This window comes from Aquila chrysaetos, chromosome 1, assembly GCF_900496995.4.
Source record: "Aquila chrysaetos chrysaetos chromosome 1, bAquChr1.4, whole genome shotgun sequence".
Lineage (NCBI taxonomy): Eukaryota > Metazoa > Chordata > Aves > Accipitriformes > Accipitridae > Aquila > Aquila chrysaetos.
The window spans coordinates 76,755,171-76,780,971 of NC_044004.1; the positions used below are offsets into that span (position 1 = coordinate 76,755,171).

General features: G+C 40.6%; 1 protein-coding gene across 1 annotated transcript in view; it reads right to left on the bottom strand.

Moving 5' to 3' along the window:
• FAT4 (FAT atypical cadherin 4) overlaps nucleotides 1–25,801 on the bottom strand; it is a 150,557-nt gene that overhangs the window by 25,358 nt on the left and 99,398 nt on the right. The window contains 3 exon segments of the mRNA XM_030020759.1: nucleotides 4,355–8,704; nucleotides 11,558–11,808; nucleotides 16,130–16,310. Of these exon segments, the coding sequence (XP_029876619.1) occupies nucleotides 4,355–8,704; nucleotides 11,558–11,808; nucleotides 16,130–16,310 (4,782 nt within the window).

The window sequence follows — 25,801 nt, forward strand, 5'->3', positions numbered from 1 at the left end:
TGGGAAGCCCACGCTGGAGCAGGCTCCTGGCAAGACCTGCGTACCCGTGGAGAGAGGAGCCCAGGCTGGAGCAGGTTTTCTGGCAGGACTTGTGACCCCGTGGGGGATCCACGCTGGAGCGGTCTGTGCCTGAAGGACTGCAGCCCGTGGGAGGGACCCATGCTGGAGCAGTTCATGGAGGACTGTCTCCCATGGGAGGGACCCCACGCTGGAGCAGGGGAAGAGTGTGAGAAGTCCTGCCCCTGAGGAGGAAGGAGCGGCAGAGACAACGGGTGATGAACTGACCGCAACCCCCATTCCCAGCAGGGTTTTTCTCTTGTTTGTTCTTCACCATGGGGATTCCTCCAGATAAGTGGCTGTGATACCAGTTACACTGTACTCGGTCCTGCAGCTTCTACTGAACTTTGACTTTTTTTAACACCTTATTCTTCTAGCAAGTAGAGCCATCCAAGATGGCAGCAGGTTGTCCTACCATTTTCAGTTATCTCCCTTGCAGTATGCTAATGCTAGCTTTCCAGTACCTTAGTAAGAGTATATTTGTTCAAGTCTACCCTGATGGCCTACCGCTTCCATGGGCTACAGGCACAATAAGGTGTGTATTAAAGATTTAGATTTGGAAAAAGAAAACATAGCTTGCAAACCCATTGTTTTTGCCATTCTGCTTAAAATATTATGCTTATATTTAGATAGTATTTTTTGTGGACAGAAGAAAAAAAAAAAAAAGGATTTTTAGAGAGAACTGTTTTTCCTAAGTAGAGAATTTACACAAGTACTAGCTAGTTTGAAATTCTCTCTTGCACAGATAAAGCAAATCATTCAAGGAACCTTACTGGATTGAAGAGGATAAGAAACTGTTTGCCACTATGCATAAAAGCATCCTCACCTGAACACAAGTGCTCAGTTTTACTGCTTTCCAGAAGGATATTGCCAATGACCTTAACCTCACAAAACTAGGGTAGTTTTGGGTTTCAGAGGTCATTTTCCACAACAGTCTGCTGATTTAAGTTTTACATGAATTTAAGAGTAATGTTCTGATAGACCTTTACCCCAAGTAATGTGCCTTGAAAAATTAGGAGATGTTTGTGTTTTCATAGCTTAAGCAAGTCAATTTTCAAGAAGCATTTTCACACATCCGGACTACTATGCACTTCTCAGTTGGGGAATAATTTTATTTGGATAGCATAAAGAATTAGGCTAATCATATATGTTTGATTAGTGTTTCAGGGTATCAAATCCAGCGAGGGGAAGGAAATGCCTCAACCAATGTTTTGGGAACCAGGGAGACTCCAAACCAGAGCCACCCCAGTTACACTCCAGTTCAGGTGAACACTGCAGTTAGTTGAGATTATAGCTCTCTTCTCAGCTGAAATATTGAAGGATTCAGGGTATTCATTTTTGTGTCAAAAAGATCCTTTTCTGAAGACCATGAAAAATTCGGGTAATGCTGGAAAATTGATAACAGTCAGCATTCAGCATTTATCATTCATCACCTCAAGCTGATGATATCACATGTAGGGGCTTATGCAAAAATCTAACTTTCTGAGAATTTTTTTTTTTAATTGAAAAATGTATCAGGAACAGATACCAGCTGAATGCTCTTGGGTTAGATTTCAGCTGATTTGAGAGTTTTAGTTTTCATGGTTCTCTGTGTCCATCTTTTAAAGTGGTTGTTCTAATATTTTAATCTTACATTTGAAACAATTTCACAAACCTACATTCCTTCATCTTAATGAGACCTGGAAAACAGGAAATGAAGGGTTCAAAGGAAGGGCAGACAACTACTGTAAATCACAAAGTATATTCCCTCAAGAAAGTGATTATTTTAAAAACAAAACCTGATCATCATTAAGAGATGTAATTATAACAGATTGTTTAAAACCCTAATGATGTTGCTCTGAGGTAATCAGTCTTTATAATCCTATTCAGTGAAAAGAACTACATTACCTTTGCAGTATGATGAAGTGAAATGCAGCTGACAAAACATAATAAATCAAGGAAAAGTAAGACTCTCAATTTTCAGGTAGGCCATTATAAAGGTCTACAGCTCATGTACTCTAATTTACGGTGAACAGAGAGTCTGCCTCAGAAAATACTAATTTCAACTTGTATGCAGTACCGTGTAAATATTATTCTTTTACCGAGCATGCAAATTCAATTATGAGACTGTATTTTCATTCCAAGAGAAGCAGCAAAGCTATGTATATGGTAAACTGAATTAGAAATCCACTATTTTGGATGTCTCTTTTTTTTTTTTGCTGAGGCACTCAAGGTTTATATTCATAAAGAAACAGTTTCAGGCTTTATTTTTACATTCACTATGGCTATCCTTAATCATATATGGATCAGGATTAAATGCCCAAGCAGCTGTGTTCTCTTTCTGTTGGCAGTATAATATCGACATAATAGTCTCTATGTCAAGCATTCTCAAACAATCTGTATTCTGACATTTGTTTGCAGAACCTATTGAATATTAAATTTGCAGAATTTCAAATATGCTTTTGCAGACATAAAATGTCTAAATATACTGAATATTAATTGTAGTCTTATCTAAGAAGCTCCGCTGATATTCAACTCTGAAGACATTTTGGTTTTTAATAACATACTTTGATGCCATTTGTTTTCTGTCTTGATCAATTAATCTCCAGACACTTAAATAATTCTTGATTCTGCAATGGCCAACCGATTTAAAAAGATCTGACTCCCAAATAGAAACGTCTGCCCCAGTGGTAGTTGGTTTTGAAGTTATTTGTGTTGACAAGGAGTTTAAGAAAGCTCATATCAGATGCCACATTTAATTCATGGCGTGAAAGAAATCCAACACTTCAAACTGTAAGAGTCTCTCATCACGTTTTCTTAGTTAAAACGTTCTTCTTTTTTCAAGCTTGTCACATGTAGAGCTTTATTTTTAGCTGACACAAGGGTTGAACATTAAGATATGAGCTTTAATACCAGAAAAAATTAGCTGGACGTTTCTTTAATGTTTCAAATTATAGGCTAGAGGCATACACTATAGTATGCTGCTAGAATTAATGAAGTGTTTTGCTTCATTGCAACAGCAAACATATGCCCATGTAATCTCTGGTGCTAATGACCTAAAGAGTTGTTACAGGGGATAGGTGCCCTAGAATTATTTTGCCATGCTCCTGGCAAAATAATTTGATGCACGAATACAACATGAAATAAAATCCTGGACTGGTAACTTAATTAGAACTGCTTGTCAATTAACAATAATTGCTCCTGACCTGAGGCTCAGTAGTACATTTGTGAGGTTCACAAAAAAGATCACATCAGTGTCCTTTATATCAACAGACCTTTCACACCAAATATGTATCCACTGCTGTAGCTGTGCTTTAAATGAAGTAGTTATACCTTTATTTTGAAATTAATTAACCTTCTCCTTTGTAATAAAGTGTATCACATCTCCTGTACTAACCTGGTTTAAGAAAAAAAACCCAAAGAACAATAACCCCCTGATCACTCCACTGGTTACAAATGAATTTTGGTGGCAGTGGTGGCAAGCCCGAATACCCACACCATAATGAGCATGGCTGTGCCGACCTGGGCTGCCTTGGGGCATCAGTGATACAGAAATACTCCTTAGAAAAGGTAATGAAAGCCTTACCTTATCTTCTCTGTTTAGATTTTTTTATGATGTCTGTAAAAAGTGGCCATAAGCAATGGTTAAAATTGTTCAGAACCTTCCTTAAATATCATACTCATGACAGAAGCAAACATCAGTCTGCTTTTCTAGGGATAAAATGCTGCTATGTTTGAATGTGTAATAAATATTAGAGAAAAATACTCAGGAGAGGTAGGAATGCTGCAGACATTTCTGTTGTTAATGAAAAAAAATAAATGACAAAGGGACAAAATACAGAAGAGGCATGCTTGATCATTTTGCCTGAATTCTGTTTTTTCCCCATATCTCTCATCTGTTTTCTGCCTTGTATGACTGTAAGCAATTTGGGGCAGAGGGCGATTTTCTTGCTTGGCACACTCCTAGCATACTTGAAATGCTACCACAGTATGCCTAACAATAACAAGAACAGAAAAATCATACTTAAACATTGGAAATGGTTTCTACACATTTAATAAATTAAAATAGCTCTTGTAAAAATCTTTCTGTTCTAATGCAAATCAGGTAAGTGAGATTTGCCTGAGGACAGAGCTAAAATAAAATAATACTGTGGGCACCTGGTCTTCTGAGGTTTCATAACTACAAATACCTCACTTTGCATGACCTCCTCACCTATCGGGGATGCGCATATTCAGACAACCTTGTGCTAAAAAGGCACGTTTCCACCCTCTTCCCCATCTCTTCTGGACTGTAAGATACAGAGAAGTAAAAACGTACCTGTATACCCAGTTTTACAAACGCAGTTGAAGCTTCCCGGGAAGTTCTGGCAGGCGGCACCGTTTTTGCATGGGTTGGAAAGGCACTCGTTGACGTCCCTCTCGCAGGCCATGCCAGTGAAGCCCTCCAGGCAACTGCACGAGAAGCCCCCCACCAAGTTGTGGCACGTCCCGTCGTTGTGGCAGGGGGAAGGGAGGCATTCGTCGATGTCCGTCTCGCACAGACTCCCATCGTACCCAGGCATGCACCTGCACACGAAGGGCCGGAGAGGCTCATTGGCCACGATGATGACGGGGACGCTCTCGTGACTCTTCAGAGCCGGGCTCACCGCCAACCTCCTCAGGCAGCTCCCTCCGTTCTGGCAGGGGCTCTGCAGGCACCAGTCGTGGTCCACAGCCTCGATCCGCACCCCGCTCTGGCGGAAGAGGACGTCTTTGATGCTCTCGAAGAAGGTGGCCACGCCGCTGGGATTCACGTACTGGTTGTTGCCGCGTTTGACGGCCGCCATCAGGAAGGTGTGGTTGCTCTCCTCGTACAGCCCGTAGAGCTGGACGGCGGTGCCCAGCCCCGTCAGCTGGGAGCTGGCGATGCGTAAGAAGTGGAGGTAGTGATTCGTCAGGAAATCCCGCACGCTGTGGGCGCTCAGGCGGAGGAGGATGCTGTTGTCAATGGTGGCGTTGCCGAAGCCCGCGAAGAAAATCCGGACGCTGCTGGTGACGGCACCGTGCAACCCGTCGTTGCTGAGGACGGCCAGGTCAAACGTGCCGTCCGTGGACCTCGCCTGCGAGTGCAGCTCGCAGGTACCCCCGGGAATGCTGAAGAGGCTGGTGACTCCTGAGGTGAGGGAGCACTGGAAGCTGTCTAGCACATCTGGATCCTGTGGCTTTACGTTGCCCAAAATTCCACCTGGGAAGAGGTTTCCGTAATAGTGAACAAAGATTTCTACCGTTCTGGGCTGAGACGGGTTGTCGTTTTGGTCTATTACCTTGATCTGCACAGTTCCTGTGGAAGACATCTGGGGAACGCCAGAGTCTCTCGTAATCACCGACAGGTAGAAATCACTGATTTGTTCCCTGTCAATCTCTCTCGTGGTTGTCAGCACGCCAGCGGTGCTAAGGCTGAAGTAGCTGGTTGCGGGGCCAGTGCTGAGCAAGTAATACGTAAAGGGACCTTGGTTCGGAGGGAGATCAGGATCTGACGATTGAAGCGTCATCACAAGAGTTCCCGCACGGTTATTTTCCATGACTTCTCCTTGGCTGGTGGACAAGGTGGGGCCATTGTCATTGATATCTTCCAAAGTTACCAATAAAGAGGCACTTCCCGTAGCAGACGGCGTTCCCGAATCGATGGCCAGCACAGACAGGTTGTACACAGGCAACGTTTCTCGATCCAGCTCTGCAGTGACCGTCACTTGTCCTGTCTGTGGGTTGATGGAAAAGGCGCTGTTGTCGTTGCCGGACCCAATGAAATAGGAAAACCTGCTCCAGCTAGGGACGGAATCTGAATCAAAGGCACTCACAAACGTGACATGGGTGCCTGGAGGAACACCTTCGCTGATTTGTATATTGTAGGTTCCTAAGGTAAAAACGGGAGGATCATTGGCATCCAGTATAGTGATATTAACAGTTACTTCATCTATATCTGCACCACGAATGCTCCCCAAATTTTTTGCGAGGACTTTCAAAGAGATTCGTTCTTCTTTTTCTCTGTCGAGAGGTCCTGAAACATAGATTTGGCCACTTTTTTCATCTATCTGGAAGCCTTTCTTTCTGCTGTTGCCAAAGATAAGGTAGTGGACTTCTCCATCAGTTCCCATATCACGATCACTTGCAAAAACTTCACCTACAACAGTACCTTTGGACGCTGCCTCAGAAACCTCAAAATAATAAAGCTTGGACACAAAACGGGGCACATATTCATTTGTCCCTTCTAATTGGATGTTGACACTAGCAAAGCTGCACCTCTCTTCATCTGGAACGTTAAAAGCCTTTACCGTTAAATGGTAACTTTGCTTTGTTTCATAATCTAAAAATCCCTGGGTGGTGATCGTTCCTGTATTGGGGTCAATGACAAAGAGGTCACTATCTGAGGACTGAATAGCATATGCAATCACAGCGTTAGGTCCAGAGTCAGCATCAGTGGCATTTAAACGAATAACAGTTGTCCCACTGGGGGCATTTTCTAACACATTGGGAAAGTAGTCCTCAGGGCTGAATGCTGGAGAATTATCATTCACATCAATGACATTAACAGTGACACTGCAGTAGCCTGTTCTGGACACCCATCCTCCATCTGTGGCAGTAACAACTAGCTCATGCTTTTGGCGTAACTCAAAATCAAGTGGTTTTGCTAGCGTCAGTGTACCAGTAGTTGTATTAATAGCAAAGATGCCAGCCTCATTTCCAGAGGAAATATTATATCTGATTAATCCGTTCATAGCGGCATCTCTGTCTCGGGCTGAAACCGTCCTGACCACTGTTCCAACAGAGTGGCTCTCCGGGATAGTAACACTCATACGGCTTTGAGAAAACTCGGGCGTATGGTAATTTTCCTCTGTTACTACTATTTCAACTGCTACCTCGGATGAGAGTGGAGGATTACCTTTATCCTTTGCTTTCACTTTGAACAGAAACTTTTTGTTCAAATCAGCCATTAGTGAAGATGACACAGAAATCCAGCCTGTACTCCTGTCCAGTCTGAATTTATTAGTTTTGCTTTCATCAGACATAAAGTACTCCACTTCAGAATTCAAGCCAAAGTCTTTGTCATCCACTGCAGTAACTTTAATTAAGTTTGTGCCAACCTTCACGTTCTTAGTAACAGGAGTAAAATATTTACGAGCGAGGAACAGCGGCGCGTTGTCGTTGCTGTCTACTATGTTAATGGTGACAGTCGTCTCACTCATTAATGGAGGACTGCCTCGGTCTGAAGAAGTAACGATGAAGCTGTGCCTGTTAATATTGACATTGCTTGAACCGCTGGAGTTTTGGTACCTTAAATACTGCTTGTTGAAAATTTCCCCCGTGGTTGCATTAATTCGGAAGAACTCAGACTGGGATTTTATGAAGTAGAAGACTTGGCCGTTCGACCCTTCATCAGGATCGGTGGCTGAAACCTGGGTGACCTTCAACCCAATCCCGGGAAGCTCCGGACACTCCAGGTAATAGGATGGTTTTGTAAATCGTGGGGCATTGTCGTTGACATCTGTGACAAATATGGTGACATCTGTGCTCACCGTCCACCCAGAGTCATGTGCAGAGACCCTGATTCTGTAGCGGTCTGTGTCCTCCCTGTTTAGTGGTCTGCTGATGGTGATGTCCCCGGTGCTGGGATTTATGGTAAATGGGAGACTCGTATCCCTTATGGTATACCTGCTGACTGCATTCACCCCAATGTCTTCATCTGACGTCGTGACTCGGGTTACCGTAAAACCCAGAGGTGCATTTTCAGGCACAGAAGCACTGAATATCTGGGAAAACCTCGGAGCATTGTCATTTTCATCTAAAATATTAATGATAACTTTGACGGTTGTGCTCTGGAGCGGGGTGCCTTTATCTGAAGCTTTTATAGTTAGTGTGTATTGAGACAATTTTTCCCTGTCCAAGGGCCTGACACTTCTGATCTCACCAGTGGCTTGATTGATACTGAAACTATTTTCTGTATTGCCCTCAATTATTTCGTAATTTAGCTGTCCATTTAGACCACTGTCCCTGTCAACAGCAGCCACCGTTAGTATCTTCCGTGGGGACAGGTTTTCCACTATTTCTGCAATGAAGGGATCTTGCTCAAACTCCGGTGCGTTATCATTGACGTCTATCACTGTTACTTCCAGTTTCTTATATGAAGAAAAGGGAGGAAAGCCCGTATCTCTGGCCTCGATCCAAACCACGTATTTCTGTATGGCTTCAAAATCTAAAGCCTGCCCGACAGAAAGCTGTCCTGTCACCTGGTCGACCAGGAAGGTGCTGCCCAGGTTACCACTGGCGATGTAGTAAGACAAGGAGCCTCCTCTGGCTGAAGAGCCGGAGACGGTGGTGACAAGTGTACCGACTGCTTGGTTTTCAGGAAACGTGAAGGTCTCCTGATCCGCCTGAACGTGAGGAAATTCTGCTCTGTTCACAAACCTCACAGTGACGGTTGTAGAGTCTGTCTTGGGGTACCGGCCACCGTCCCTCACGTGAACAGAAATGGTGACTTCGGACTCTCCCGCCAGCGGGTTCGCAGCCAGGATTGCCCCCCTTGCTGGATCGATGTGGAATTTCTCGGAGTTTTTCCCCATGAGGGAATAATGGAGCTCAGCGTTGGAGCCGGCATCCGCATCGGTGACGGTCACAGCAAACACAAATGAGCCTGAAACGGAGCACAAAGTAAGGGCAGTTCTTTAATGAATGCACTGATTGCAGGAAACGTGATGCCAGCTTTTCACTCGGAAGCATGTCCTGGAGCAGTATGCTCTTCCTTACACTGCTCTGAAAATGAACTGGTTTTGTCACAAGATGATTAAGTTCAGCAAGGGGTAGGTGAATTTGTGAACCCGCAAGACATGCACGCAGCCAAAAAATGTGGGTTTGAGAAGTAGGTCACTGCATTCAGAGAAATGCATGTACAGATGTCAGTGGCTGCACATACATCTGCACTGGAAAATGGACCTGCAACTTTTTGGAAGCCTAGCATCCCACTTCTAGAACATTCACATTATGAAAGCCATAAATCTAATAAGATGGAATGTTATTTTGATTTTTTTTAATTACTCATAGTTTATTTATCCAGGTAAAAAACCCCCTGGAATTCAATGACTATTAAGCTTACGTAAGTGAACAAGCAGCACCCATGGACATTTACCCTACACACCCACTTTCCTTTGCAGCCCCTTTTTTTCCTATTCCCCAGATGCTGCTCCTTTTTCCCCAATAGCCTCTTGCTTCTGACATTGTAAGAGTATTCTGAGGACAGTAACTAACAGGACTGCATTTCTAAAAGCACGCTGGTCCTCTGAGTTAGGGGTAAAATCATATAGAAATACAAAACTATCGCACACCAGTGCAGTAACATGAATATACTACATTTCAGGTCTTTCGAATTCATGCTTCACAATGAGCTCGACTATTCGGGCACCATTTGCATTAACCTTTACATTTGCCTATCTGCAAGGAGAATCCAGGGTGTTCTTTTGCGCTGGAATTTACAGATCTAATGCACGGCACATCTTTCAAATCTGACACTGTCCAACCCATTTGCAGAACACTGTTGATGTTTTACTGGTACTGAAATTTAGAAAATACCCATTCCTGTATAAAAATCATGTTGTTTTCAACCTCTTAAGGCAAAATCATTTACAGGCAGGAATGACTTTGACAGCGTCCCCTTAAAACTATACTTCATGTCACTATTTGTCATGTGCAATGATTTGTACTCCAGGGGGAGGAATATTTAGACAAGATCAGTATTCGAACCCTTGTGAGAAATGGGACAGGAAAACATTAAGATTTTTGCTTCATTTAAGCAAATTATATTATTAATTATTATTATTACTAGTTCCCTCTTTTAAACTTGACTAAAAAATAATAAGGAAATCAAGCTTTTTCTTTCAAAACGTGCACTAGATATTCTGTGATTGGAATAAAGGCACAAGTCTTGATCAAGTTATGAGGGTTTGGGGTTTTTTTTTGGAAAAGCTATTGTAGACGCTACATTGGACTGCAATAAAGTTGTTTGTTTGGTGGGGTTTTTTTTAATGGACACCATGCCTGCTAGTAACATCACTGTCAACAGTCTTTCAAAATAATGTGAAAAGATATTAACATTTCCCTTTAAATGAAAGTGAACTATCAACTGAGGAAGTTGCAAATAAAAAAGTGCATGCATCCCTGGGTTTTTGCTAAGTTAAAACCAGAGTAAACATAGCTTAGGCTTTCTATATGTTTCTAGTTATAATGGGTTTCATACAAAAAGCATCCAAAAAGATATTGCCAGAAAACATCAGTTAAACCTATGTGTACTCCTCATCAAACACATTTAAAGACCTCCCCCCAAAAACCACACAAAGGCACTGTGCCCTAGTCAGAATACACAAAGATACAATGCAATAATAAAATAATTTCATAATGCTGTTCTGAAAACAGGGAAGAAATGTAAACAAATTCATTCTTCCATAAAAAGGAGAAGTATTTGCAATTGTTTAAAATTTAGAAAGAAAACCCAAGACATGGAAAAAAGCCCTTCTTTTTGTTGTTTTAAAAGAAAATTTGTTTTGTAAACCATTTGTCTTGGAATCCTCTCTGTAGGCATCACATATCCATGTCTGCATATTCACGTGAAAACACAGTGTCGCCGACTTCCACAGCCAACCACTGTGACTGCAGTTTGGTGAATCTGTGGTAATACAGTGAGCATATTATAAAATCCTTTTATTGTTTTGAGCTAACGGAGGTTGCAGTATTAGTCCATTTTAAATCTTGGAAAAAAATCTCAAAATAGCAGAATCTTTCAGCAAATTCTCTCCGCCCTCATGCAAATACACATATTCTACTTTCTTTCCCCTTGCAATGCCAATTCTGCAAATAGAAAGTATCAGTATTTTGGACTTACCCATTTCTAATGTATTTATTTATCAGGCTTGTTTAAACATAAACTGAATCAGAAATTAATTCCTGCATTGAGTAAAGTCACTTTAATTTGGGTGTAGGTTCCACAAAAGGAAGGTTGTTGCTTGGCTTTGCTTTTATTTTATTTTACTTCAACACTTGGCTCAAGGAAAGGCAACATAATTAACATCTGATATAGATATGGCCTTTTTGGAAGAGATTGACAAAATCCTCTTTAAGAATTGCTCAGGGTGGAAAAAGAACATCTACATGCAGGAGGAGACTTGCAGAGGAAAAAAGAGGCCATTGCCTTCCTAACCCCAGCAAAATGATTTAATCATTTGTTTGAGTGGGTGCTCATTTACACTATGTCTTCTTTACATAGCTGCAGGAAAATAATTGAATTTGGATGGAAGGAACAAACTAAAAAAAATTGCTAAATTGCAGGTGACATATTGAGCCTTGCCATTCTTCATTCCTATGCAACATGAAGATAACAAAACCTGGACAACAGCTGCAGAGGAACATCTCAGAAACATTTCTTGTGGCACAGCTTTGCATTTCATTAAGATGTTTATGCAGTCTGAAGTATCCCAGGCACTGCCACTGATCAGGTTACCTGAAGTGGTAGGCGATGGGACGTGGGTGACGTAGGGATGGTGTTGAAATTTGGGTGGGTTGTCATTCACATCGGCGACGGAGACGAGCACGCTGGTGGAACTGGAGAGAGCCCTGGGGAAGCCCCCGTCACTCGCCACCACCACCAAAGTGTAGTTCTCCCTTGCCTCTCGATCGAGGAGAGCACTGGTGATGATTTGTCCTGTTGATGGGTTGATTGTGAATTGTGAATTGCCACCGGTAAGCCTATAACTGTTTCAAAGAAAAACCAAGGAAGAAAAATTCAATTAGTGTTTCATAAGGCAGCCTGCTGCCTTAAGATAATAACAATTTTCCATATTGTTCAGACCACCATGCTGATGGGTATCAACACACGCATTTTCTTCTGACTGTCCATCTGTCTTTGCTTCTTTTCTTTTCCGTATTTTAAGACCTGTCGTAAATGACAGGATTGGGGATTTCCAAGCGTAGTTACTTAACACAGATAGATTTCTAATAAGTGAGGAGCAGAACGAGCATTTGTACATTTGGAGATACAGTCAGACATACTCTCAAAATTGCCTGCTGGAGGCATCCTCTAGTACTGATTTCCCTGGGCAAATGTGTTAAGCATTATTCCAAAAGGCTGACATACCTCTTAACTGAATCCGCAGAATATAATTAGAAAAAATACTATTTTCTGAAATAAAAGGATGACAATTTTAAAAAATAATATGAGGATTTATAATTCATATTGTTTCCTGATACTGAGCTGTTTTGCTATTCAAAATTTCACTGTTAACTCACAGTAATTCATAGCAAATGAGTAACCACAGAGCTACGTTAATAGAGACTAATTGGGACCAGAATTTGACCCTTGATTGGTGTATATGTACGTGCACACATCTGTGTGTGTGTGCGAAAATGTAATTTGATAAGAACTGACTGTGTGCTTACTGCAGTGCGTCATATGGGCTACCTCTGGCTTACTAGCACAGTGAATTTGTCCTTTTTCTTTGAATGCTTAATCAGCTTCTGTTTGTACATAATGAATCTCAAAGACATGTGGAGCACTGGGCCGTATTTTTAAAGGTAATTGGTTAATATTATGTTTTTTATTAATTCAGATAATTGGTTTTCTACAAAACAAAGGAAACAAAAACTGGCTAAAATGAACAATTCCCATATTCAGTATTATAACCCTGACAAAAACCAACACAGCTGTGATTAGCATTGCTTCTTCAGAGAAGCCCGGTACAGCACAGCAGCAGCTTTTTTGAGGTATACAATTCTATAAAGGATTCAGAAGAAAATAGCTTTTATGAAAGAGAATAATATTCCTATCTTCACCTTTTTAAATTCAGAATAGGTTATGACAGAAATAATAACACAGGCCAGAAGCTTTACCTAGAGGATTGATAGCCAGCCTGTGTAATAAGCTGTGGCAACTTCTCCTGTTCAGTCATTAATCTCTACAGAATGCCATGAGCATACTTTAATTGCTTAATTATGATATAATATGATGGCCATATGTAATTATTCTCCAGCCATAGCACTGTGCATCTAGGGTGGAAAGAATGTGCACAAAGCCTAAAGCACCACTTAAATCTCCCTAAATACCAGCAGCATGGGCAAATTTCATCTGTGATTTGCAATGTTTTAACCCTGTGTGAGGTGTTGCAGAAGATAGAGACTTTCTCTTCTGTATTTCCACATACATAGAACGGCTCAAGCTTTAGCATTGGAAAGATGATATGAAAACTTCAAAAAAAAAAAGAAGACAAATTACATTTGCCGTAGGATATTCTGAGTTATATCCCAGTACAACCGCATGCAAACCAACTGGACAATGTAAGTGTGTCTCAGCAGTTACAAAAAAATTCCAAACCCAAGCCAAAAAAATCCCAACCAAAAAAACCCCAAAACCCACCAAACCCTGAAACTTTAATAGTGACAACTGGCATAAAAGGAATTTGGCTGAAGTGCTTAAAATCTGGCCTTTTGACTAGCCTGTGCTGACCCCTCTTATCTATAATATCTTTAACAAGACTGCTCAAGTGTGCATTGCTGTTAACAACCTCATCATCCTCCCTTAATGACTTCACAGGTTATCACCAGAAATAAGAGAAAAAGAGTTGGCCTGTATGGACATGTAACAGTTTTGCAGAAGATTACCTACTTCTTGCATAACAGTCCATTCTTTTACTTAGTATGAAAATTTTAGCAGAGGATTTTATGTACCATCTTTGGAAACCAAAGATTTGATTTTGAAACAGGCTCTAACAGGACTGAAAAAGACTTCTGAGTGCTCAGCACCTCTGACAAGAAGACCTTACGTATTCTGGTCCCTCTGGCTTTTGCCAGTTTTGTAATACCAGGCATATTTTAAGATTTGCATTACTCTACATGCTGAATCTGGACAAATTCTGTCCAAGAAAAACAAAGTATGTTCCTGAGTCTAAAAAGTGTAAAACAAAACCTGAAAACAAATTTTAAATAGCTACTTACAAAGGAAAAAAATATTTTTATCAACTATTCTCCTGTGAGTTACTGAGTGAATGACAAAGACTAATGGCAAAGATATTAAAGCAATTCAACCACACTAAAGAAATATGAGAGCACCCTGATAATTTCTGATTACGGGATGCAATCATTACAATCATTCATGCTTTGTATGGAATTCTTTTTTCTAAAGGTGCTTGCCAGAAATAGTTTCTTAGAGTAAGAGTGAATAGAATTAAAAGCTTTGCTGTTTCACAATTTAATAAATGGTAATTTTGGATGCTTTTCAAATATTTAAAATGCCAAAACATCAAGTTTCTATTTCTGGCTTGTAGCTAGTTGGAAAGAAAATATGACAGTATTTTATACACACTTGCTTTGCCATAACATAGTTCTGTTTTATTTTACTTCCTTTTTTTAAAAAAGTGACAATCACAGTGATATTCTTATGGACTTTGAAAAATGAACTGAGGTGAACTAACAAAAGTAAATAAAGAAGCTACTTTCATATCCTGTTTTGTAAGTTTGGAAACAGAGATACAGGTGTTTGCACTCATGACAGTTAAATGTGATGAGATTACCTACATGTCCTTCCGATCAATAACTAACACGAATCTGCTTCGTATTCCATTCACAATACATCAGTCCTCAGTGGATAATCTTCAGCTTGTCATGTCACTCAGCATCTTCATTACTCTTGTCTGTGAAACTGGGAATGGCCAGTGTTCAGCCCAGTGCCCACTTAGGTTGCATCAACTGAGCTCTGCAAACTGTCTGGCACTTAGAGCAAAAATGCCAAATACAAACTTTTTACTGGTTTTCTGAATGGGATAAACTTTATGCCTCACCTTCTGTAATTTTCATTCTAAACTGAAGACATTAACTAATGATAAATTTACCCAAGGAACATGTTGGCTTTCAGTGAAAATTGCTTACTATATGAAAAGACGTGAACACAGCAGCAAGGCAGGTAGTGGTTTCTGTTGACCGTTCAGTGGTCTGCAGTGTAACGTGTATTAGCGTCTTGGGTGATGTTGTACCTGCTCGGCCAGTTTATTATAAATGCATCCAAGTCTGCATAAGCAGTCTTCTAAACTACAGTTAGGTTTGAAAAGCCATTTAAGGTTCAAAGTGAGATACTGAAGCCTTCCCCAAACATACGTATGCTATCACAAAATCAACACTATCCACCAGTTTGGACATTTTTATGCAAAATGTGACACTGATTTCTAGATTTGCCTAGCTTAAAAATTAAAGCTTAAAGATTACTAAAGCTGCAAAATACATTCTGTACTTTTTTTAGGGTGAGTGGTTTCATTTGAACATAAGTGAAAAAAAAAAAAAAATTATTTAACTCTGCCCCAAAGTCAGCTTTTGTAGCAAATTTGTTAATGATGTTTGAAAAGTACATCTTCCTCTTCCCCACCAATACCCTCCTGAAACCTCCTTCAATTAATATTTAAGAAGTCTGTCAGCCTCCAAGAACAATGGTTTCTAGCTTCTTCAGGAATACGTTTTAAAAGATTTGTATTATGTCTATTAACGATATCCTTCATTACAAGGCCTCAACTCTAAAAGCTACGCTAAAGAGAGGGCAAAAGCCTTTCCAAAGGCTACACAAGCTCATGGCAGTCACTAATGATGATCATTCATAGCCTCTATTGTATTCCTTTATGCAGAGCATTTATATATAAAGACTGCAAGCTGAAGTGCTTAATCCAGTTATGATATTATTTGGAGTTTCAGTATTTCTTTGGTTTTCTATTTTTTTAATTCACTTACCTCTACACTTATTGAGAAATACAAATCTAGCCTATTAACATTCAGGTGCAAGTTAAACCTGTTTGCTGTTCACTTAGTAAAAACCTAAAATAACAGTGCAACTCTATTTGTCCTTAATATAATTCTAAAAGCCTATGAACAACAACAACAACAAAAAAAGCCAGATTTGCCAAAATAATTTAGCTACACATATACAGCTGTCCTTTTGTGTCTTACAGCTTTATGGCATGTTGGTGATGGACACTGGGGAAAAAAAATCTTCAGGCAAGGTACGAGGCAGTATTACATATAGCAACAGTAAACGACCTACCTAATAACAGCATTTGTGAAAGCATCAGCATCTGAGGAGTTTACGAGCAAAATATCTGTCCCCGTAGGAGCATCCTCTGGAACAGTGGCAGAATACATGTTAAAGGCGAATGTGGGGACATTGTCATTGACATCATCCACCGTGACAGCAATGGTTCCAGTGCCAGTGAGGGCAGGAGTTCCTGCGGGAAAGCAGGATACAAAATGCTAGAGGTTACAAGTACCACCACGCTAATCCGAGGTCTGCCATCCCGGATTTAAAGCCTAGCGCTTGAGCATGTCACAGGTCACAGAGCAAGAAAGCCAATTCAACGTACAGGACAGGGTCAGATTTCTTTCAAAGGCATCTTGACATAAGATACAAGTTGTGAAAGAAGAAAAAAAAAAAAAGTAGTTGTTATTTTTCTTGCTCCGTCTAATTCCAGAAATATTTTGTAATACAAGCTCAGTGGAAAAAGATGGTCTTGGAACCACTCAGAAGCCTTCCTGTAACAATTAGGACCAATTTGAACATGTGGTTGACTTTCCTATTTCTCTAAGAGAAGACGTTCAAAGGTGGCACACTGACAGCCGTGAAGACTCCAGCCCTCAATTTATTTATCCGCAGAACAAATAGAGTGGAAACAGTGGCAAACCCCAGCTTTCCGCGTGGCTTTTCCACTGCCGGTTGCACCCCTGACCTGGGGAGACCTTCTCTGAGCGGGTGGGAAGGTTGCACAGTCTCCAGCCCTGTTCAGACTCAATTCCTCCGTAGAAGCAACCATCTATAGCAGCAAATAATGCTCACTCGGATGGGATATTGGCTTACGGGAAATTGGACTGAACTTATTTAACCTACGGCTTTCATCCTCCTTGTTATTCGAACACTTAACTCCAATGAGCAGAAATGAGTGAGAAATAGCATGTTTATTCATGTGCAATCTCTCAGTATTTTTTCTCTTAAGCTTTTCCTTTGTCAAATCTAAAAAAAGACAATTAAGAGTTTTACAAGTTCATGTTAGTTTTGCCAGTCTATCACACTTATTTTCAGCCAAGAATCAGCAAGACATCTCCTGCTAACCAAATTCTTCACTGAGGGTCCCTGAAAAAAAAAGGAATCATTACCTTCTTTGAATACATAACAAAAAGGAGGAGGAGAGAGTGATAGTGGAGCATAAAACCCAGGAGTTATGGCCTCTTTTACTCAAAAGACAGATGATGACCATGCCTGTTTTACCCAAGGTTGCGTCACCTTCCCCTTCAATCTCGAACAGATAGAACAATTGAACATTTGCTGGACTGGGAAAAAAGCGACGATAATGAAATGCTTTGGGCCACAGGCTGTTTCAAGTCCTTGCCGCAAGGTAAGCATATTACATGGAGCTGTCATTTGATGAAACACAGGCAGCCCCCGCGTGACCGCCCTAGTCCTTCCAACCCAGTAGATGATTAGGTCGCTGCTACGTGAGGTTATTGCTGGACCTCAACTTTAAGGCTGGGAAGGAAGCAGGCTCTGCTCTCGGGTCTCACGTGGTCCTGGCAAGGGCTCCAGACACCAAGCTCTTGTATAAAAGAAGAAATAATGACCCATTTTCCCACATGTTAACCCTTGCAGGTTGAAGAAGTACCATGCTACATCGCGGGAAGAAGCTGGGAGCAACTTCTGCACAGGAAGGAGATTTTTCACCATGAAATACTTCAGAGTAACCCGGCTTAACGCACAAACGGACTGAACGAAAGAGCTTCCAATTGAAAGGTGCTATAAATCTCGGCAGGCTGACTTTGAAGCCTGCTGATCGGACGGGACGGGTCACAACGCCGAGGAAAGAACGTGCAAGCCAAAGAATATAGGTTTCACGCCACGGCCGCGCACAATGGAGGCCTTTCTCTGCTCTAGTCTGAGGTAATTCATTTTGCCAATTAATAAACTTTCAGTCAGGAAGGTTACATTAAGGCAATAAGTCTGACTCATTTTTTACCCTTTCCCTGCACCTTCCCGCCCCGATTTTGTCATTTAGCCAAACACATATAGATAGAAAAGACTGCAAAAGCATTCTTGATTGCTGAAATATTGCCTGTGGAGTGTTTATTATTACTGCATTAAATGAAACAGAGTCATCGGCAGTGTTTGCTGCATGTGCCATCAAGCTCTGGCCTTCCAAACACATTTAATTGACATTCATCTCGCAGCTAATGAAAAGAAAAGTTGAAAGGTGTGAAGTTTCACAGGTGATTAAACAATTTATACATAATTCAGAAATTAATCTTGGGTAAGTCACATTCAAAGAGCATCAGTAGTAACGCAATTCAGTCTGGAAAAGAAAGCTAACTCACAGCTAAAACCTGAAACTCATTGTTTTAAATGTATTTGCTAACACAAAGAGCCGAGGGCGGAAAATTCACGCTGTCAGTTTATTCACAGAAACGAACTGCAGCGGCAGCGCCTTTAGAGGTAAACCAAAGCTGGGGTGATGGAATTCGCTCCAGCGCAGCTCTGCAGGCCGGCCCGCTCCCGGCTGGGAGCACTGAGCTCGGGCTCGGTGCCGCGCCAGCTACGCTCACAGGACTGGCGAAGAGAGGAGAATGGGAAGGACGCGTTCACGGCTGCCGGAAAAGTACCGCGTGGACATACGCTAACAGCAAAACGCTGCAATGGGTTGTTTGTTTCTCCTGCATGGCTATTACATCTTTGGTCACGTAATGGAAATGACCAAAAGGGATGCTAGATGTAGTAGCTGCTTATGGGCTATGCATATTCTCCTGCTCAGGATTACACCGATAGCAGCAGCTTTTGACTCAGCCATTTGACTGGTCCCATTTTCCTCTCTGAGGAATCTGAATTTGCAGGGTACCAAACGCACGCTCCAAGAGTCAAATCCCAGCCCTCCCCTCAGCCTCTTATATATTCGGTGCCGTTATTCTCCCATTCCACTTCCCCACTGGTTGCGTCTACAAGGCACTGTACAGAGCAGTATGGACATATTTATATTAGCCTCAGAGAAGTGAATATACCAGCCAAGGTTGAGCACCATACTAATAAAATTAACTGGGGTAATGTAAGTAACCCAGACCTCATTCAGCGCTAGCTTGTGGCTGCGTTGTGCTCGCAGAAATGTCCCAGAAGTCCAATATTAATTCAGCTGTTTGTAACATCCCAAGTCACTGCTCTTCAGTTCAAAACCCAAAATCTTTCTCATTTTACTTAGATGGAAAAACTCACATATTTACATTGGTTTCCTGTCTATGTAGTTATCCAAATAGGTTTTTTTCCTCTAAGTAAAACATCACGTCCACAAATACACTCCTTTATTCTATTACACTGAAAGATAAAGTTGCAATTTCACAGAGAGTCCTCAAAGCTTTTATTCACTTGAAATTAAATGACTAGCTCACATTTCTGCAGTTACTGAGAAATATAAGAAGAGGAAATTACAAATGAAGTAATTTTCTGTGGAAAAGAAATAGCTTGGGGCCAAATTCTACCGTCCTCAGTGAACTTTCAGTGAAAGTTGTGCTTGCATAAGGACCACAGAATTTGGCCCCTGGTAATAAGTAGGTTTCATAAAATGTACATGTCATAGTTGTGGTGAGAGAAGTAGTTTCCATGGTCAGGCTGAGTTCCCAGATTTCTTAAGTTTTGCTTCGATAGCAAATCTTCCCCAAGTCAATTATTCTTATTATGCTAGAGCATCATTCCTTTTTTTCTTCAAACTGCACTTAATATTTTGCATAAATACATGTAGTAAATTTTGTGTAAATTCTGTAATATTAGCCAAACACTCAAGATGTCCCCAAACTGTTTTTAATAAACCAGACATGTTACAACCTATATAAAATTGCTGTACACAGCCACACGACCCTCTGAGTACTGCTACGAACACCCCTGAGGTCTAGAGCCACAAAGGAATGTACACTTTTCCCTTAGTGAACTTGCACTAAAATTTCTACGAATTTTTCGTAATAGTCTGAACAATTTTTCAGCAGAAGCAGCAACTATTTCTTTGTCAGACATCTCTTATTTAGAGCATTTCTCTAGCGCTGTACTACTACTAGGTTTTTTTTCAAATCCCAGAATACCATGTCTCACGGAGGCTTAGGATATCCATGTTGAAAAAAAGTTTTCTAGAAAGGCGGAGGAATGAAAGTCCCATCAAATGATTAATAACTGGAGAACATAAAGCTAACTATGCGAACTAAATGGTAGAGATGAGATTGACTGTTCAGTGAATATCAAATCTTTAAAAGATGATGATGTTAATATATTACTATTATTATTTTGAATTTCCCATCTCTATGTGCTGTGGTCTGTTTCTATGAACCGAACAGTTTATTTTCTAGGTGACAGCTGTACATATACATTAAGCAGACAGTCCCACAAACGTCCACACATCATTGTTGAAATAAAGATTAACCTGGGATAGTGTCAAAATAGTAACGCTGAGTTCAGGAAGAAAATTGCTTCCCACGGATGTTCTTCCAAAAATTTAAGCTTTTTGCTTACATCTGCAAGTAAACATGTGTCTGGGGACGAAGAGAAGGAGCAGACCTTGGGAGCCTGCTCCTAGGAGGCCCGCGATGAAGGACGATTTACAAGGGGAGGTTATAAGAGGCCACCTCGGGCTTGGCCAGTGCTGGGCTGTGGCTCCCCTCTCTGCATGGGACATTTGGGGAGGTGACATGAAGAAACAGCCATGGGGGACGGTGGGGTGGGCAGGCGGCAGCACGAGGGCAGGACCCCTCTTCTCCCAGCAAGGCGGGACTGGCAAAGACCTACAAGCTGGTCTTCCGCCCCATTTACCAACGCTTGTTTGCGGTTGATCGCCACAAAAATATGATGATATTGGAAACGTGTCAGCTTAGAAGTTATAATGAGCCCTCTCAACTTTTTCTTCCCCCCATCCAGGAGAAGAGGGATGAAAAATACTGGCTACGTGCAGCAATGCAAGTAGAAGGAAGGAAACTAAATGCAGGAAGGCGGCAGTGGGGAGAAATATTATTTAACCTGACGATTTCTATTTCACAAATGCAGGATAACCAGCAAAGAGAGGAAAATATGCGTTTCTGAGTTAACTTATCATAAGTCACTCATTCCCCTAATTTGCGCTAATGCTTACGAGCCACGAAGTCGTCCACAAGGGATGAACCTAAAGACCGCTTTCACTTTCGCCTTGGCCTACCCATGCAGCCTTAGAAGAAGGGAATGCCACCTGCTATCTTCATCCACCCTTGTCCTGGGGAACGGGTAAGGTAAGCTGTGTCGGCTCCCTGTAATCCCCAAACACGTGGCACCATCTGTTCCAGTGTATGTTCAGCTCTCCACACCATAGCTGGACATGAGGACTAGTGGGGAATGATCAGAGTACTTAGTGGACTGGAGTAGTAAAAGAAAACAATTGAAGGAAACTTGCAAAGCCATTTATGTTTGTCAAGAAAGCTCAGGAAAAGATGATGCTATTGGAAATTATCTCGGCTGTGTGGTACCGTATGGCTCACAGTAAAAATTAGAAATAGGAGAATGTGTTCAGCATGTTATCCACATATTGTTTGAAGCTTTAATGGCTTCTGGGTCCTGTCTGTGCCATGGTTAGCACAGCAGATAGTAAAAGTATCATTCCTTTCAGAAACCAGGAAGTCAAAGTTTTTGCCAGCATTAAAATGCCAAAATTAAGTGCTAGAAAACTAACAATAAACTTAAGCAAAAAAACCTACAGATACATTTCACTAAAATGAAAAAAAGGGATTAAACTTAAATAAAATGAATCTAAATGACTAATCAAAACTCATACTGCAGGCAGTTTACCATGTTTTGTGGTAAATTAAACACATCATTATCCTGAAAATTGGAAAGCGATTTAACAGAAATGGAATTTTTGCTTCACTGAAATGTGTTGCTTTGCAACAAAGCGGATTTCACTTCTCCAGTCAAACACTCAGTGAATGAGTCCCAGGACTAGAAGTTGTATGTGTTATTACAGAGCATTAACTTTTTCACTCAAGTAAACAAGGCCTTTCTCACAATAAAGCATCCAATCCTTCTAAATGCATTTAAATGCAGACAGAGTGTGCTGAGCCTCACACAACTGGTGAGTTTTAAAATAAATATGGAGCTAGAATAAGTTAAAATGCAACTAGCTTACATTACGCTTTGGATTTCTAGTGCACGCGAAGCTTGACTTGAAACGTGGATGACCTTAAATTAAGTTATTTACCAGGAACACAAAAGAAAGTGTGTATGCAAAATGAGAAAAATAAGTAGTTCTTTTTACAAGACTGCATCAAAAATATTCATCCTGGTTGGATATGTTGATTGTGTTTTGTTTTCCTCTTACTCAATTTTTCACTACAGGCTTCCATACTAAGTCTTAAAAAACTGGTGAACTTAGTATATTTTGAGACAAAAGCTGAAATAAGTAGTTAATACACAGAATTAATAAAAAGCTTAGAAGCTAGCCCTGCTCTCATTAAGCTCAGCGGGTGACTGGTGAATGAGACCATACAGGAACCCAGATTTTACAAACTTCTGAGTGTGTCAAATCTTGAGTTTTTCTCATAGTTAGGTAGGAAGTAGTAGTTGTTCCCAAAGCTGATTTAACAGAACTTGTACTTCAGAAAACAAGGGAACTGTTGGGATAGATCTGTACTTGTGCAAGGATTATCTGACAAGAAAAAAGAAGATTTTTCTGTACTGCATCAGATAATAGAAACCTCAATATCCTCCCTCATCTACCAGCCTAAAGAAGCTGGGAGCAAACAGACCTAAATTTGGGAACATAAGCCATGGAAAGTAAAAAAAATTCACTAGACAAAAGTCCAACCTTGTTCAAGCAATGACACGCCCAGCCACACTTAGGCTGATGCACGTGCATGAACACACATACTCACACGTGTTTTGACAATGCGAAAGAAATCCTTGTCCCAAATAGTAATGCAAGACAGGATCTCTCATCTGGTTTTATCCACATGATTTTTAAATTTGAATAGTTTCCCATCAAAATTCCTGACTGACTGCATCCTTTGAATTCACTAATCTCTGCAGTTTCACAACAAGGGCAACATTGCATTGCAATAATTTAATATCCTGTTGAAAGGGTGGGACTTGTATGCACATACAGAGACTGTTTTAAGCCCTCTGGTGTATATACATTTCCTTATCACTGTTCTTTTCCTCTGATCTGCTCATCAGAACAAGTTACCTGCAGCTGTTTACTCTGAGAGGAAAAAAAAGCTGTTGCACTATTACAGAGCTGGACCTACTGGAACACAGATACAGACCGAGAAAAAACCACATGCAATAAAGCAAAAGTATAGTATTTATTTAGCACAACTTCAAGGTGTTCCAGGTAACAATCTCATTCTACACATACACACGCACATGATAAACTTATCGCTTACACATCTGAAAAAATGGTAGATAATACATTCCTCCAGTTTCCCCATTGCTGCTTTTGTTCAGCAAATTTCAAAACGTACGAAGGAAAGGCTGAAAGCGTCCTGCTCCACCGCCCACAGCGTAAGCTGATACAGGGTTGCTGACATAAGCAGACACCAGTTAGCGACTCGTGGCTGTCAGGTTTCGTTCTCCTTGCCCGAAAGGCACAAGCATTAATCCCATGTGCCATAAACCCCTTGATATACACTTGTAAGCTATTAACATCAAAGGTACAGGTCATTGGAGATGGTGCTCAGAAGAGGCACATGCAGATATTGCAGGTTCTTAGCCAGAACTGCATTTATTTCCAGAGCAAGAAGTTGCCTTCTTCCAAATACGTTTCAAAAAATGAATCTTTAAGGACGATTTTTCACAGCTGAATATAATGCTCATAACAAAACCTGGCAAATGACTGGTTGAAAGGGTGCATCTCCCTGTGCCTGCACCGCAGGTGGTTCTAGGAGGGTAGGCATGACCATGTGCACCGCCAAGGCCTCCGGTGACCAAAGAAAAGATTTAAAGAAAGTGGAACTGCAGCTTAAAAGAAAGGCAGAGACATTTAAAAAAATATTTTCTTAAAACCACCAAATTACTTCTCCTTGTTATAAGTTATTGCTGTAAACAGAAAAAATAGAGAAGCTGGCTCCTGCAGGGACTGCTGACTAAGGCAATTTTTGACTGCTTGTGACTCCTGAATATCCCACAGCGAAATTCCTGTAATGCATGATTTTGAATTATGCTTTAAAAACACCCTGTATAAATAGTGAAGATTAACCAGCAGGATAAGTGTTCAGGCCATATGTGCATTGTCTTACTTGTTTTATCCTTGCAATTAAGACTTCCTGAAATTGTAGCTTTGTATTTGAAGAATGAGCTAGCAGGCTTTCAATTTATAAGGTGTAACGTTTAATTTAAAAAATGGTTTAAGATCACCATGACTAGAAAAATCTTAAGTTATTTCTCAAAGGCTGAGAAATTGCATACCATAATAACTACTCTAGTTATCTTATTCTTCTGCAAAACAGATTACATTCAGCAAACTTATTAACATATTTGAAGTAGAATTTCATTTAAAAGTGATGTAAGCAGAAGGACAATAATTTTAAATTAATTTTCATTTAAAACTTCCAAACTAATCATAGCAAGATGGATGAATGAAGAGATAAGAGAGAAAGTGTAACAGCCTGAAAAGTTACAAACTGACAATTCTTTCTTTCCTGAAATTTTCAATCATCTACTAAATTCCACATATTAAGCATTATATTCTAGCTTGTTTTCCAGTTTAAATAAATCTACCTGAAACTTTTTCAAAGTGATATACACACTTTTTTTCACCTCAAACTGGCACCAAGAAGTTAAGAAATAATAGTAAAGCAAAAAAAAAAAAAAAAAAAAAAAAGCAGCCAGGACAACAGTGAAGACAGCTTAAAGATCTGACAGTCACGTTTGCATTCACTTGGATCAATACTGCACAATGTTTTTCTGTACCATGGCAAAATTCAATGAAAATTGAATTGCTCTGGCATATTTCATATGTTCAGTTCTCACTTTTTCATCACTCCTTCTCTATATTTTCTCAGTAAACTCTTTACAGGTACCAGTGCCTAACTGACTGGCCAATATACATTCAATAAAGCTGTACTTCAGCAGTGGTAGGGCTGAGAGGAGCAGTAGATCTTAAGACCATGCATGTGAGATGAGACTGAGGATCAGGACAATAACTGGCTCATTTAATGAACTTCACACTAATTTGAGCAGGCCCCTAAAGTGACTGCATCCCATTCATATTTGCTACGTATTACTGTAAGTGCCCATGAGTCTTTTGTGAACATGGGGGTGACATTCAAGAAATTAACGCAAGATATAATCACACGACTTGAGAAAACAATGGCATTTCAACCAAAGCAAGAAAGTACTTTTCCCCAACTATGCGCTGGAAATTTCCATCCCAACGTGGATGGAAATAAAGGAGAAAAAAATATCCCTACCAAGCAGATAAGCTACTTGAAAGAGTGGTAAGAACTTCTTTGAACTATGCCTTCCATACAGTACAGTACATAGTACAGTTGATCTCAGCTTACCATAGATCAACACTTTTAGCATTTATGACTGAGAATATTTCAAATTTTAATCAGATGAATCTGTAATCCTGCATTGAAGATGGCGCTAATTGCTTTTTATTAGATTAACCCTTTAAGAAAGAGCAGAAGTCTGCTTTGACAGTTCATGGCACACGCACCCCTGGCAAAGCTGGTAGTTGTAGCT